The 16332-nt window shown below is 47.6% G+C and overlaps 1 protein-coding gene across 1 annotated transcript in view; it reads right to left on the bottom strand.

Annotated features, from left to right (window-relative positions):
* Positions 1 to 6140: 6140 nt before the first annotated feature.
* The window catches only part of MACO1 (macoilin 1), an 84641-nt gene continuing 74449 nt past the window's right edge, over positions 6141 to 16332 (bottom strand). Inside the window, exons 9-11 of the mRNA XM_036745466.1 lie at positions 14851 to 14971; positions 11766 to 11940; positions 6141 to 8150 (exon numbers count right to left, since the gene is read on the bottom strand). Coding sequence (XP_036601361.1) covers positions 7948 to 8150; positions 11766 to 11940; positions 14851 to 14971 — 499 coding nt within the window. The 3' untranslated portion in view covers positions 6141 to 7947. The remainder of the gene's footprint in view (positions 8151 to 11765; positions 11941 to 14850; positions 14972 to 16332) is intronic.

Below are 16332 nucleotides of genomic sequence, written 5' to 3'. Positions count from 1 at the left end.
TCGGTGCAGTAAGGAGGCAGCTACGTGAATGGTGGACTGGAGAGGGAGGTAGAGGCAAGGAGGCCAGGTAGGAGGCTGCGGTGACCCAGAAGGAGCTACAGTAGAAATGAGAGCCACCCCAGCCTGGCTGAGTGGAGAGAAGGCAATGGATACAAGAGTACATTGGGGGAAGGGATAGGAGTTGGGGGACAGTGAATCAGAAGACCCACAAGGCCCTTCTCTGGGCCTCAATTTCCTCATCTCTAAAACGAGGTGAGACCAGGTGATCTCTAAACCTTGACCTTGAATACCGGGAGGGGGATGAGAGAGGGCCCAGTACGATTCTAAGGTTTCTAGCCTGGGTGATAGGGAAATTGTGAGGAGACAGATTCAGGAAGAAGGAGGATGAGGCAGCTAGATAGTACAGCATATTCCCGACTTGCAATCAGGAAAACCCGAGTCTGAATCCTGCATCAGACACTTACCAGTTGTGTGCCCCTGGGCAAGACATTTGACCTTCAGGAACCTTCTCTCTTCACCAGACGAGTCCCTAATGGGTATACCTCCAGGACCCGAGAGGAATCAGAACAGCCCTGTGTCTTTTAGGGGGCTCCTGGAGGAGCATACACCTCTATCAGTGACAGCTTGGCATTTCTGTAAAATGGGATAACAGCACTTACCTCCCAGGGTGATCGTCAAGACCAAACAAGATTATAGGTAAAGAACTCTGCCAACTTTAAACCTTCCACAGACATTTGTTATGAATTATCGCAAGCCCGCTTTTGTGCATGCTGAGTTTGACTCATTTGGGGGACACCAAGGCGGTGTCAGGCATGCAGAACGGTGAAGGGAGAGACTGAGATTCTCCAGATGTAGACATGGACAGATGTGGATGCATTTGCATATGGATGATACTGTAACATCCCACGGAAACCCTAAGAGGGGTTTCCATAGGATAACAAACCACAAAAGAGCATCTAGAGAGAAGAGAAATAAGGATGGAGCTTTGAGGGATATTTATACTGGTAAAAGAAAGCTGAAGTCTGAAGAAGAGATAGGTAGGAGACAATGCCATGGGAAGAGGGAGAGACAGAGACAAAGATGGAGGGAAGGAGAGGAGAGACAGAGAAAGAAAGGTAGGGGAGTGTGAGAGAGAGAAAGAGAGAGAGAGAGAGAGAGAGAGAGAGAGAGAGAGAGAGAGAGAGAGAGAGAGAGGGGCAGACAGACACAGAGATAAAGATGGAGGGAAGGAGGGGAGAGACAGAGACAAAGATGGAGGGAAGAGAGACAGAGAAAGAAAGGTAGGGGAGAGACACAGAGAGAGAGACAGATGGACAGAGACAGAGAGACAGACAGAGACAGAGAGAGACAGAGATAAAGATGGAGGGAAGGAAGGGAGAGACAGAGAAAGAATGGTGGGGGGTGGAGACAGAGACACAGAGAATACGAATATCAAGGTCACCAGGGTCATGTGCTATTCTAACATACTGAGGTTGTCATAGGAGGAAAAGGGTAGGCTCTTCGAGTAGAAATAGATTCCACTGAGAATTTGTACAAAATCCTAGCCCATGATTTGGTTGGAAATGCCAAAGATAGGCCCCAGTGTATAGTATGGCCTGGGGTCTTCACAGGGAACACAATAGCAGGGTTCCTCCTACCCCCAAACCCTAGAGCATTCATTCAGTCTTAAGGGTTCTAGGATCACAAGTTTGGGGAATTAGAAGGAGTTTCAGGCAACCCTTTCATTTGACAGCGAAGGAAATTAGGCCCAGACAGGGGACTGGCTTGCCTTCCTAGGTCAACACGACAGAGCTGGGATTAGTTCTGAAGCCTCATGATGCCCTGTTCGATGCATTATGTAGGGATTTTTATTTTCCCTTACTTGGTGCTTAAGGAAGCTTGGGGGTGCCACAGTGAATAAAACGCTGGGTCTGGAGTCAGGAAGACTCATCTCCCTCAGTTAAAATCTAGTCTCAGACACTTACTAGCTGTGTGATCCTGGGCAAGTCACTTCACCCTGTTTGCCTCAGTTCCCTCATCTGTAAAATGAGTCAGAGAAAGAAATGGCAAACCACTCCAGTGTCTTCGCCAAGAAAACTCCAAATGGGGTCACAAGAGAATTGAACATGACTGAAAAATGATACCACCGCCACAACGAAAAGGACAATCGTCACAGAGCAGGCTCTGTTCTGCCCTGACCAGAAGGCCACAAAGCCATGTTGAGAGTGGCTGCTATGAATCTCAAACTCTCCCAGCCCCTGCTGTTCCCTGACCAGAGACCTCTGTGTGTCCCCGGTTACATCACTTCATCTCTGTTAGACAGTACCACGCTATCACTGGTAGAGGGTGCTTGCTCTTCCCATAGTCCCCTCTAAGACCTGCTCCCAGTTCCTCTCTGGTCTTGGAGATATGCCGGTAAGGGGCTCGTCTGGTAAAGCTGAGAGTCGTCTCTCCTACCCCCAAACCATCTGTCATCCTTGAGACCCAGCCTTCCTCTTTCCTTCCTTTACAGAGCCCCAGAGATTTTCTATAGCAGCACCAAGTATTTGTCGTTCAGTCGTCTTTCAGTGGTACTCGACGACTCTTTGTGACCCCATTTGGGGTTTTCTTGGCAGATATTGGAGTGGTTTGCCATTTCCTTCTCCACCTCATTTTGATGAAGAAATTGAGGCAAAAGGGTGAAGTGACTTGCCCAGAGTCACACAGCTATATAGTGTCTGAATCCAGGCCCAGCACTCTATCTATTCTACCACCAAAGAGTAAGAAGTCCCTGCCTGGCATGCTTCTGGGTACAGAGGGGGATTTCTCCTAGACAGAGCGGCACATTTCTAGGGATGCACAGTGGAAATAGCTCTGGACTTGGTGTCAAAGCCTGGCCTTAGACTCTGGATCTGCTGCTGTGGGATCTTGGGGAAGACACTTAAACGTGCAAGTTCAAATTCCCAAGGCACTTGAAGGCTTACAAAACCCTTCCCCGCAATCCTTGGCAGCTGGTGATGGAAGGATCACTCCCATTTTGCAGGTGAAGAAACAGGCTTCACAGAGATTTAATAACTTGCTCAGGCCCAGAACGTAAGTGCCAGAGTCAATATTCAAATTCAGGTCTCCTGACTCCAAGGCTAGTGCTTTCCTCACCCCACCTATACTGACACCCCCATTATCTCCATTGGTAACAATCTTTGCACCACTTACCTCACAGGCTCCCCACTGGGGCTTCTAAATGCTCTAGAAATAGGAGCTAAGATGATTAACAATTGCCTCTGCTCTTGGGGAAGTCTCTTGCGCTTGGTGAAATCCTGCAAGATCTTGGAAAGAATTCACTGATAAGACAAACTAATACCAGAAGGCAGACCCTGGGAGGATGGGCACAACCTGCCCCGAGTGATAGGTAGGGAGGAGATGCCAGGCCAAGGGCTTTCTCTCCCCCTGCTGGAAACAATTCTATTGCCTATCTCTACCATCATTCCGATTCCATTACAGAAATGCCGATTCAATTAAGACATGACCTCTCCAATTTCAGGTCTAATCTCCATTCGCTATTAATTAGCTTTGGATTGAGTTCTTCACCCACAGCTCTGACTGCGTCCCAACCTCCCACCCTAATGCAATAGATAATTCTTGTGAGATTTAGTGTTCCAGATTTTCTCAGCTGTTATTGCAAAGCTCAGAAGGTAAGGGGGCTCTTCTCTGCAGGAATTAAGCTGTTAATTCTACTCAAGCTCCAGGGGCTTCCTTTTGGAAATGAAAGGGTGACAAGCTTATGAGTCCGCATTTCAGGGAAGCTGGCCCAAGAGCCAAGAAGCCAAGGACAGGATGTTGCAAGAGGGGAATGGTACCCATGTTCCCACCCTTACTCAGTCTTCGTTGAATCAGGGACTCGGGAGGACATATCAGAAGTTAGTTTAAGCTCGACCCTAGGGACTCTTGGTGGGATGCTGGGATAGAGAGAGTAAAAGTCTTTCCTTCCCTGCACCCCCACCCCTTCAACTGGACTGCGGTCATCTACTGGGTGTTTCTAGGCCTGAAGCCAACTTGCCACATAAAGTGGACCAGGTGAATCCTCAGGTCCCTGCGACCTCTAATAAGCTGGGTTTACAATGCATTCATAGGGCTTGGTCAGGCTAATCCCAAAGCAATCTATGCACTAAACACCTGATAACGGCCCACTATTTTGGTTTAATTAAGCGGATTGACTTTTAAGGATGTACAATGAACTTCATTAGCTCCCTCTAGTGTGAATTTTTGATGAGGCGGCCAGATGGGAAATGTCAGATGCTTTTAGTTCACCTGGGGCCGGGGTGTGTGTGCAGAATAGGGACTGCCTAATCATTTCCAGCCCTCTGTGCTTGGCTGGAAGGCCTGGGGATGGCCCATTCCACAGGATTACAGGACCCAGAGGCCCCTGAGTCCAGGCTCCCCATTCCACGGAGGAGGAAAATTAAGGCCCAGAGATGAAAAGTGTCTAAAGTCACACAAGTTGTAAATCATAGAGATGGTCCTTCAAACCCAAATCCAGTGCTCCCAGAGCTCATCTTAAAGAAGTGAGGGGGAGGTGAGGGTGCTTGGGAACAAGCAGGCAACTGTGCTGAGCCCTTTGAAAACAATATTACCTCCTTTGATCTCCATTAACAACCCTGTGAGGTGGCTGTTATCATCATCTCCACTCTACAGCTGAGGAAACTAAACAAAGGTAAAATGACCACCTGCCCAGGGTCACACAGTAAGTGTCCGAGGCTGGATTGAACTCAGGTCTTCCTGACTCTGTCCACCGCAACACTAGCTGCCTCAAGAAGTAACTTGGGAAGATTACAGTGGGGCGTGAAGACATCCAACAGCAACTCCCTTACATAAATGTGAAGGGATGTTAATATGTCTCCTCAGACAGTCCAAACAAACCTAGCTATCTCACCTGGTAAATATTTAAACATCTTAGGGCGGTAAACATTGCTTTCTGGCAGAGGACAGAATTATAAGGTACAGTTACTTTATGGAGACAATCCTGAAGACGTCCCAAGGGAAACCGAACAAGCCAATGGGAATTGTGAAGGCAGAAACATTCTTCCAGGGAGCCAAAGGCCAAGTCACGCACTTTCCCTGGGGACATGGAAGGACGAGTCAGTGCTGCTTATGACATTAAGGACTGTACTTGTGCAAGAAACTCGATGACGGGCAGGAATCCGAAAGGGGATGGGAGTGAGGATGGAGGCCGGAGCGCCAAGAGCAGAATTTTCCTAAATTGGAGCCAAGACCGGTTGGGAAGAGTGGCCAAGAGAGGAGGCCCATGCCAAGAGAGGCATCTGGCTTCTCTGAAGAAGAAAACAGTTGAAGCTACTGAAAACAACAACAGGGGGCCAGGGGAGGATAGGAGTGGTCACTTTGTAGGTCAGCCCAAGGGCTAGAACAAAATGAAAACCCAATGGCTTCCCCCACCCCCCCCTTCTTTTTACCATATTAAAAATGAAGTTAAACCAGATTGGGGGTTCAGAGGGACAGAGAGAAAAGGAAAATGGTGGTGGATAAAGGAGTTGGGGCTTCTCCACTCAATCCTCCATCAGGCTGAAAACGACCGTCATCTTAGGATTCTAGCTCTGGCTCTGCCATCGATTCCACGTGGCACCTTGGACAAGCCCCTTTAATCACTCTCAGACTCAGTTTCCTCATCTGTAAAGTGAGGAGGCTGGCCCAAATGATCTCTAAGGTTCTGCCTAGCTCTGGCATGCTCTGCTTCTGTGATACTCTATCATCCACTATATTTTTTTTAGGGAAGAGGAACAACAGAAATACAAGACATCAGTCAGCAACACCCTCAATCAGATAGATGCCTAGGGAAAAAAAAAGGGACATGTTTTATATAAGGAACACATAAAAATTATATTATATATACACACATGCACACATATATGTATATTACATATAGATATATATAGATATATATAGCCATATATCTCTGAACTCTTGGCCTCCCAGAGAACTGAGGCAGATTCCTCCCCCAACCTGCTGCCTTCCGCTCTCTCTTGAGCGGACTTGGGCTGTGTTGGTCAACTACCACCTGGAAAGGTGGAGGGGGCAGGGGGGAAAATTGGTGCCATACCCCAACCCCGCTGAGGACACACTACGTTGCTGGTTTCATTTTAAAAGTTAAAACGGCAGAAAGGTAGTCGTATCTGCAAGAAATTGTTTATTCTTTTAAACCCCACAGAATAAAAGAATGCAGCCAAGACCAAGTAGTGAACGAAAATGATATCCCAAAGGGGAGCAAAATGGGGGAAACCCTCAACACAAAGAGTGACAATTTTTCATGTTTTGCACAAAGATGAAAAATCTGTGACATTTCTGAGTAACACTTTTATGGTGACAATTACACAAGATGATTCAAAAATGCAAAATGATAGCGACATGCACATCTGGCTGAAGCTAAAAGTTGTTTGCTTTTTGTTTTAATACCAAAAGAAGGCCTGTGATTAAAGTGATGAATCTTTTAACATTTCTATTTTTACTGACTTGCTTACTCTATGTAATTTGTTTTAAATGAGACATTACATGCCAATTACATGAAACTTTTGAAAAGAGCTGCGTTCTTCTAGAACCCCCAGCGAGAAAACCAAATTAGTCCATTTGGTTTCTGAATTTTCCTAGCGTCCAAACAGAATTTTGCCTTGCCTGCCCACCCCTACCCCATCCTGAAACGCTCCCCAGAGTCGCCAGTGCAGTTTTCTACCCATGTGTAATATACATCTGAAGCTGAAGTCTTGGTGCGATTTATGAGTATCTTTAAAAGAATGAACTTTAAAAGAAAACTCCTTGGCACAATAGCTGAGAAAGAGTTGGTCGTGCTTAGCAGTCAAACACAAGATGGTGTGGAGTGGAAATCAAAGTTAAATAAAAGAAGTTTAAAAAAAAAACACAAACCCGGAAGTGTTCCTTTTATTGGCCACCTTTAGTCTCCGGCATACGGTACACTGCACAGCCCAGCTCTCCCTTCCCAAGAATTCTCTGCTTCGCTACCTGAGCTCTTTCAAGGGTGTGGTGTGGTGTGACTGAGGCAAGGGACAGAATGCTGCTCAAGACCCAGAGGAGGCCCGACACCTCGGTCGCCACCATCAACAGTCCAGCTACCACCACGTCCACTTTTTGCAGGATGATCGGTAATAAGCTCGATGTTGAAGCTAAATGACAGTGAAGGGGGAATGGTTTGAAAACTACCAAGTCTCCTCTTGAAACATCTCTTTCCCAAGGCACTGTGAGTAGGACTGCTAGCGATGCTTATGGACTAAAAACACCGAGGGGAACAGAAAGACGAAGCAATAGCTCTCATCATATTACCGGCCATTCATGCTATTGGTTTTTTCCCTGTGTGCTTCCACAACGCCTCTTAAATTTGTTTGGCCCTTTGTGGGGGTGGGGGTGGGAACCCACTTTTTTCCCTGTGACATCGACATCCTCTTCTTTAATACCAGCTATAAAAATCAAAGCTTTGTCAGATTATTGAGCCCTTTCCACCTATAAAACTAAAAGAATTTTCATCATTATCCCATGTGGATCCAATCTGCAGGTTTAGCTTGATTATTTCAAACAAAAAATTAAAAACAAAAACAAAAAAAAAGAAAACAAACCAAAAGAAAGGGTTGAGAGTCAAGCAAAGCCCTGCATTTTTTTTTCAAGAGGAAACCATGAAGAGGACATAAAAGGCAAAATTGGCTATGTGAAATCCAAGAGTTGTTTTAATGCATTGGCCGAGAAAAATAAATTGCAAAGTTCTGTGAGGTTTTCTAAAAATTTACAAGAAAAACTGATGGGCAGTTCTAATCAGACTTGGATGTTCTTCCCACCCCCCACCCCCTTTCTTTTTTTCAAATGACAACATATACAGTCCCACACAATACAATTTTTTTTATCTTGACTGCAAGAGATGCTCCTTTGCGATGCCTTCTATGTGACCAGAATGTTGGGCAAATACAAAGTTGGCATTCATTTCTTCAGGGGCTGATAAACAGAGGCATTGGGATCAAGTCCAGATGGGCTGGTCTCCACAAATTTGGAAGAATAATGGGGGGAAACAGGACTCAGGGGGCTGGTGGCTGCAGTGTACGTTATGCTGGGCATGACCGCCATGACTTCTGCGATCTTCTGTTTGAGGTCCTTGATTTCCTGATCTTTCTGAATGATTTGCCCTGGAAGAATAAAGATACGGCATTAGACAGGATCAGTCCTCTCCCCCCTCTCTGACAGCCTCTGAGGCATCTGGATTCAGGGGATGGGTGTTTAGAGGCGAACTTTGAGGAGGAAACAGAGCCAAGAATTTGGGCAACATGTCTACTAAAAACCACAACTGTACCACTTTTGTACGTCCAGAGGGCAGGTTTTTAGATGCTTTAGTGATTCATGTCTGAGGTGGTGGACACCTGTTCCATATACAGATGACTGCATCCCAGCTCCTGGATGGTCACCACTGAATTTAGTGGTGATGCCGCCATGTCTGAGAGTGTCGCCCCATCAAGAGAGACAGCCTAGTACAAAGGCACACCAAGCACTGCACGAGGTGTCCAGAGGCTTGGGCTCGAGGCCCAGCTCTGGCAATAATTTGCTGTGTGACTTTCGTTAGGTCATTTGACTTGTTAGAGTCTCAATGTGCTCCTATAGACTGATGGAGCAGGAGAACGCGGTGAGGAAGGGTCTCTGAGATGGCGTTCATGCGCTAAGGTCCTTGCTAGCTGGGACAATCTGAGTTCTACATCTTAGGCGCCCATCACCTGATACTGTGTGGGTCCGAGGCTTCTTCGAACTCTGAGAGTCTATGATCCCGAGTCAGACATGGTGAGTAAGTTGAGGACTCACATTGTACGCTCTGATAGAACAAAAGATGTACCAGGCAATCCTCACTTCAGACAGTTCTTTTGTCATTTAACACAGAGACAGGGGCCACCGAGATGTCTGGCATCACTAACGAAAGGGCCTTCTCCTTCACCAAGTATGGTTCTAAAGTGGGAAGGCTGATTCGTACAAGTCACTCACAAAACCTGACCCCTCCTGGCACAGTGAGGGTGCGACTGGGTCTGCCAGCCTGGGACACCTGACTCCCCTCCCTTGCTTCTCATCTCCAGCTAGTTTTGAAGGCTCACTGCCTGACCTCCACACCCGGTCTGGCAGGTTGACTTATTCCCATTCACACAGCACTGGTTCAGGCCCTCATCACTTCTTGCTTGGACTACTGGCCTAATCTAACAGCTTCCTAACTGCTTTTTACCCTGCTGCCAGGCTCCTCTTCCAATCTAAAGGGATCTTTCTACGGCACAGCCTTAGGCACATGTGGTTTCCATTCCTCTGCGTGCCTCCACCAGACAACGGTAGAGGTGGCTGTGTGGCACGAGGGGCATGGTCCCTGGAATCTGCAGACCTCTGTGAAAGGCCTTTCTCTGTCACTTGGCTAGCTGTGTGACCATGGGCACCTCACATCATGTCTCTGAACAGCGACAGGGTGAGAGGGAGATGGGAACTACACAAATTCCCTCCTTTCCAGGGGTGGGGTTGCCAACGAATGAGATCATATGGTGCTACAGACAGGACAACAGCCAACTAATCACACAACATACAACTGGGATACAAAGACAAATCAAACAGTACCCGCTCCTAAGGAGTTTACATTTACTGGGGAGAAACAACATACATATAAAGATATAAGACCTACTTTACACACACAGTAAACACAAGGTAACTGGGTGTGGCTAGCTAATGTAGGTGATCAGGAACACAGCCAAAGAGCTGGGGCAGCAGAGAGGAAGGTGTGCGTTTCAGGCACGCTGGGTGGACAGCCAGCCTGGGCAAAAGCTTAAGAGAAGAAATGATGGGAAGGTCTTTATCAGCTAAATGGTTTTTTATTTTTAAACCCTGGAGGCAACGCGGAATCAATGAAACTTCTTGAAAAAGGCAATGCCAGTGTCAGAAGCATTCTGACAGCTTTTGGCCACCAGCTCATCTCCAGGGGAGATGACACTGTGGGGTAGGCATGGAGGAATCCTCTTTGGGGAGATCTGCCAGGACTTTCTTGCTTTGGATGATCTGCTCTACTATGTTTTTGGGAAGAGGCTTCCATGCTAAGATTCCTTCTCTTTTGTGCCTACGACTCCTATGCTGGCCACTGGTTGATGCTTGGCCTGGATGAAGGCCCCGCAGAGCTCCCACAAGCTGTGTCTATCTAGCACAAAGACATTCTGCCCAAAGGACTCACACCACCTGTGGCTCATTCACATCTACCTGGGGTAATAGTAACTCAGGGTAGCCCAGTTGGTTGAGGTTGTGACTAGGTTATCCAACCTACAGATCTCTGTGAAGGCCATAGCCTCTCATGTGGTGACTTCAGACAGCTCTCCAACACACAGCATGCACTAGACATGATAGCCAGCTTTGCTGAAGTACCTGCCCATGAATGGTTACTCTGGAGGCTTCCCTGAGCCCCTGCCCAAGGGAGCTGGGTAGCCACTATCTTTTAGAAAGGCTTGTTGAGACTGGGTAGTCATGTCAAATGGAGCTGCTCTTTCTCAAGTTCAACAGCCTGGCCTCTGGCAGGAAGCCTGCCCCAGACTGCCTGGAGAATTGGAACTGTATGACCCTTGGAAGACACAGAGTGGACGTTGTTGGAATCCTCAGATTTGTACTTCACAGCACTGCTGTGATCTCTGACACATGGCATGACATGGGGTGGCCTGCAGGAAGCTGATCTCCAGCCAGCTGGTTGTTTCCATCAGGGCCTACAATTTCTGGTGGTGTGGGAGGGGTCAAGGGAGGAAAAAGAGGAGCCTTTGGAGGACAGCAGAGCAGCCACAGTAGGGAACATTTTAACATTTTAAAAAATAACCTAACGGCCTTGCAGGAGGACTTAACTAGCCTGCATGCTAATCTTCTTATTATATAAATTCTTATATATAGAAAGGTTAATTCTTATATATAAATATAAATATATATATATATATGAAAAGGTGCTGGAACAATGGCCCAATTTACATATATTTGTTAACACACTACTTGACTTTCAATGTTTGGAACTGTTCTTCATGACTTTGGTCACTGTAAAATCTATACTGTCTGACTGTAAAATTGGATTTTTGAGGACTGGATGAGACCTTCTGTCTCTATGGATATTTACACCTTTTCTTGCCCACCTTCTGCCTGAACTATTGAGAAAGGCTTCTGATTAGTGTGTCTGCCTCAAGCTTCTCCCCCATCCAGTCCGGCCCATTTCCCTTCAGCTGCCATGTCCGACCACGTCCCTCCTGAATTAGTCAGCAAACTCCAGGAGCTCCAATCATCAGCTCCTCCGTGGGACACTCAGGGCTCTTCCCACACCCCATTGCCCTTCAGACTGAGCTGCACCGGCCTCCCTGTGGTCCCCAGCCCACACCCTTCCACCTATGGACTCTGTGCCTCTTCCCTGGCACCCCTCATTTCCAGAATGCTCCCTTCTCTCCCCATGGACTTGCAGTTTCCCTGGGATCCTTCAATACTGAGCTCAAATACCACCTTTGGCAGCAGCTTCTCCTGGTCCTTTCTCCCCCACCCTATGCTCCCTCTCCTCCCTTCCCTCTGAGATTCCTTTCCACTGTATATGCAGATCTTGTATGTACACAGTTATCTGCATGCTGTCTTTCTTGTTAGAATGTAAGCTCCTTGAGATCAAGGACCATGGGTTCTTTTTTTAAACCATTTTGCCTCTCCCCAGTGTTTCCTAGCACACAGTAAGAGCTTAATAAATGCTTGCTGCCTGACTGACCCGTGACCCAATCGAGCTGTACCTTGGGCAATCTCGAGCTGCCGTTTAGCGTCTCCTAGAGCAGAGAAAAGATCCAGCTTGATTCTCGTCTCGGCACTCAGGCTGTTTTCTAAGTGCTGGGTTTTGTCCTGCATGGCTGACAGTGCTGACATTAACACCTCTGTATCCTTTTCATTCTCTTTGTATTTCCGGAGCTCCTGAGAAGGGCAAGGAGACCAGTCAATTCCACAAAGACACGCATGTGCTGAATACAGATTCTGGGATGGCTGATTCTGCGGGACGCATGAAGATGGAGAAGGCAGATAACCTCATCAGGAAGAAATTTCTACTTTGGCAGTAGAGCTAAAATAGCCATTTAAGTAACTCTAATACAAGGCAGAACCATAGCTAATGCAAAGGAGGGCTCCAAACAATGTAGGGATTAGAGGTTTGATGAAGGTGAGGTCAGCTCCAGTGAGAAGCATCACAGGAAAGAGACACAGAGAAGGGAGGATATGAAATGAGAGACCCGTTTTTACAGGCAGAAACATGGGGGATGGCAAAGGGAAGGAGACAGAAGTTCCATTCCAAACATGAGAGGTGGATCCCAGGGTCACAGAGTTAGAGGCACAAGTGTCAGACTCCAAGCTGAACCAGATTAAAATGTAAGTGGGAAATATCTAACAAAATAAAAATGCAATACCACATAAACAATGTTACCCCGTGGGATTCTAAGTCAATATGGGGCTCCAGGGATAGGATTCTATTTCAGTTTGACACTGCTACTCAAGTCTAGGCCCCTCATTTTACAGGTGAGGAAACTGAGGCCCAGAGAGGTTGAGATACTTGCCAAAGATCCCACAGGACATAAGTGGTCGGGTCAGAATTTGAATTCAGATCCTGTGACTCTAAATTCAGCACTCATTCCACTATCCCATGGTACAAACATGAACTTGGTGAGGAGCAAAGGGAAGGTGTGCACAAGGTGAGAATAGAGCAGTAGGAGCCGTCTGATTTGGACGGACTACAGAGTTTCCTAAAAGAAGTGGGAGGAAAGCTGCAAGAGGGAAGCCCTGCCCTGACTGCTTGGCTAAGGGATGGAGGCTTCGTTTGGAGACAATGAGACACATTGAGAAGTTCTGAGGAGAGGGCTGGCTTAGGGAAGTTTCATGAGCTGTGTGAGGATAAGGACCTCAGGCAGGGGAACCAGCAGCAATGCCACTGTTCCAAGTGTCCAAGCAGGAGGTGAGGGGGGCCTGCCTGCACTGGGGTGGGGCAGCAGGAGGTGAGGGGGGACTGTTTGCACTGGGGTGGGGCAGCAGGAGGTGAGGGGGGCCTGCCTGCACTGGGGTGGGGCAGCAGGAGGTGAGGGGGGCCTGCCTGCACTGGGGTGGGGCAGCAGGAAGTGAGGGGGGCCTGCCTGCACTGGGGTGGGGCAGCAGGAGGTGAGCGAGGCACCTGATACCTCAGGGGCTGAGCTAGCAGTAGTCATGCCTGGATGTGGGCTGGGGGGCTAAGGGTGAGACACTCATTATGAGAGACAAGGAAGGACCTGAAGATGACGGAGGTTTTCCAGTTTAGGCGGCTGGGAAGATGGCAGCGCCATCAGCAGAAAGAGAGCACTCACTTGAGCAGACACTAGGTGCTGGGACTGACCTTAGAGGGTTTTCTGGAGGGAAGGGAACAAGGCAAGGAATTAACAAGAACCGTTAAGAAGTAGTTTGGGTTTCAGTTGGAACTAAATAAAGAGTCTGAATTCTCAATTCAAATTCCACCCGTGTGAGTTTAGCAGATGAAGCACAAGCCTCGGAGTTTGGGGGGCTGGAGCCCTGCCGTTGGGAGCATTGTTATATTAGGGCACACAGAGCAGGCATTTGGTGAAAACGATCTGCATTTGCAATGGGCCTCTGACAAGGCAACAAAGCATTCGGCCCTTCCCCAGAGAAGGCTTCCTTGTTGCCATTGTGGAGAGCAACAAAGGCTGCATTCCTTGCCTGCTGCTATTTCAGGGAACTGCAGCTGAACAGATGGGCTCAGACTGCCCGGGAAACTGCCAGGACGGCCCTTTTCTCTTTGCACCAGAGGGTGAAACAGTGGCCTATGGCTGGGAGCCACAGGGAAACAGACATGGCCTCAACACAAGAAGGAATTTCCTAACAATTCCCAACACAGAATGGGAGACCCAGTTCTGCCACGGTTCTCCCACTGACAGTTGTGTGCAAGAACCCAAGGAAGGGGGGTCACACTCTATGGCCTCTAAGGTCCTCCCAAACCCCAACAGTCTAGGATTCTGATTGTTTAGAGCAGGTATTTTATAGCAGAAACCTCACCTTTTAAAAACATCCACAAAAAAAGTCATGGAATTAGCACTTTAGAAAGGCACATAGGTTCCCTGGTGAAGGGAGGGCCCGTAGCTGAGGCTGTTGTGTCACCAGTATAGACATCACAAAGGCTGTGCACAGACCTGGCATGTCCTATGCTAGAACCTCAGCTCCTCTCTATTAGCCTGCACTGACCTGGGAGGAGGCAGGCTTGGGGTGGGGGGAGCACATCACAAGCCGCTGTGAAGGCCTCCTGCTCAGGAGCCAGGGGAACAGGAAGACCAGGAACTGGGGTCAGGCCTGGATGGATCCCAACTCCCATGGTTACTCTCTACGAGGAATCGACCAACTCACTTTGCCTTCGTGGGCCTCAGATCCCCCATCCACAAAAGAGGGATAAAAAGGACTTGTCCTTCTCCAGGGTCATTGTGCAGTTCCAGTGAGATGACAGATGTCACGTGTTTTCTAGCGTGTAAATGAGCTACTAGTTTAGAGAGCCTCTAAGGCCTTTTCAGGTGCCAACAAAGTCTAAGATTCAGATTCCTTGTAGTGGGCATAAAAACTGTGGTATTAGATTCATTTGAAAGCTCTCCTCCTTCAGACACAAGTATGTTATGGTGTCTGGCAGGCAACAGACAAAATAAATGTTTGTAGACTGACTGATCAACATTTTCCAAGGAAGCAGACTCAGGGGAAAAAGAGACCTGTCGGTCCCCCACTATGTCTCCCCTGGGTGGAGGGGCCCCGCCTACCCCTGCCGCTTTTCATTCCTGAGGGCCTCCATCAAGGAAGGGATGGTCTCCTTACCTGAACTTTAATTTCTAACTCTCTGATTTGGTCTTCTTTCAATTTCATGTCAATCGTTAGCTTCTTGCATTCTGTCTCAAGCTCTCGGATGCGATTCCGTAAGGTTTCGGTGCATTCTCCCCTTTGGAACAGAGAAGCAGGGAAGGAAAGGATTCACAAAGATTCCTAGATGCGTGCCAGCACAGGATCCCAAGCTCCCATTCATCCCGAAGCTAGGCATGCCCTTTTAGCCCCATTTACTCCTCCCCTGACCTCTACCCTCCAGCTCCCCAGGACATTAAACACAAGAGATCATTCCTAGAGTGTCAGATATGCAACATTCTGCGAACACCAGGCCTTTCCAATAGAACACAGAGGGCAAGAGAAGCCCCTTTGTGGGAGGGCCTGAGTCTCCTAGCTTAATCTTCCAAGAAGGTGCTGTGTGATCTATCTTTTTCTGAGCCTTTGGTTCTTCATTTAAGAAGCAAGGAGGGCAGGATCATCTACCTCCCTGATTATGGTGATGGATGGCCCATTGCCGGCCCATTCCCCATGCCCCATTATGATAGCAGCATGGGAGTGAAAAGAAAGCTCCAATCACAGCTCTTCTCACCGACCAGCTAGGTGACCCTGGCAAGTCACCTCCTCTCTTTTCTCTGTAGAATGGGGGCGATATTTCTTGTACTACCTTGCATTTAATAAATCTTAAAACGTTAAACAAATGAGAACTATTAAATTCAAATAAGTTACTAAGATGTAGGACAGAAATAAAATTAATTAAGCATTCCCCTCCGACATCTGCCAAAGAGGCAGACTTCAGAACTGGCATGACTTCCATCTACCTACTTTTACCCAGAAGGAGATCTTGAATATTACAAAAGATATTCCATAAATGTATTGGTGAGCAATTTTTCAACAAGGACAAGACCAAAAAGACAGGCTTCAATTGCTATGGAGGAAGATGTGTCACACACCTCAAAGGATTGTACCATTCTTTGTCAAAGGAACACTGAAAAGTAACGTTAAGAGGGCAGCGGGTTCTCTTAACAGAGTTCTTAAGAAAAGGATAGGTGGGATTTGGGTGGTGGCTTCAGTGCAGTCCTGCTTGGAGGCCAGCCAAAGATAGCCTGTTATAATACCATGAACATTTTCTCCAAAGTCCAAGAATTTAGAGGGGCTGGCTGGGGACCGATTGTACCTTTATTAAGGCAGCTAGATGGCTCAGTGGATAGAGGGCTGGGCCTGGAGTCAGGAAGACCTGAGTTCAAATCCAGCCTCAGACACTTACTAGCTTTGTGATCTTGGGCAAGTCACTTAACCTCTGTTTGCCTTAATCCATGGGAGAAGGAAATGGCAAACCGCTCCAGTATGTTTGCCAAGAAACCCCATGGACAGTATGGTCCATAGAGTCACGAAAAGTAGGACAGGAGTGAACACCTGAAGCACAACAAAGGATTGATGAAGCTGAAAAAACAGAGTCAGATTGTGGGTAGCAAGGAAAGG

Source organism: Trichosurus vulpecula, chromosome 2 (genome assembly GCF_011100635.1).
Source record: "Trichosurus vulpecula isolate mTriVul1 chromosome 2, mTriVul1.pri, whole genome shotgun sequence".
Classification (NCBI taxonomy): Eukaryota; Metazoa; Chordata; class Mammalia; order Diprotodontia; family Phalangeridae; genus Trichosurus; species Trichosurus vulpecula.
The sequence above is the reverse complement of the archived record's forward strand: the minus strand, read 5'-3'. Positions and strand labels throughout refer to the sequence as shown.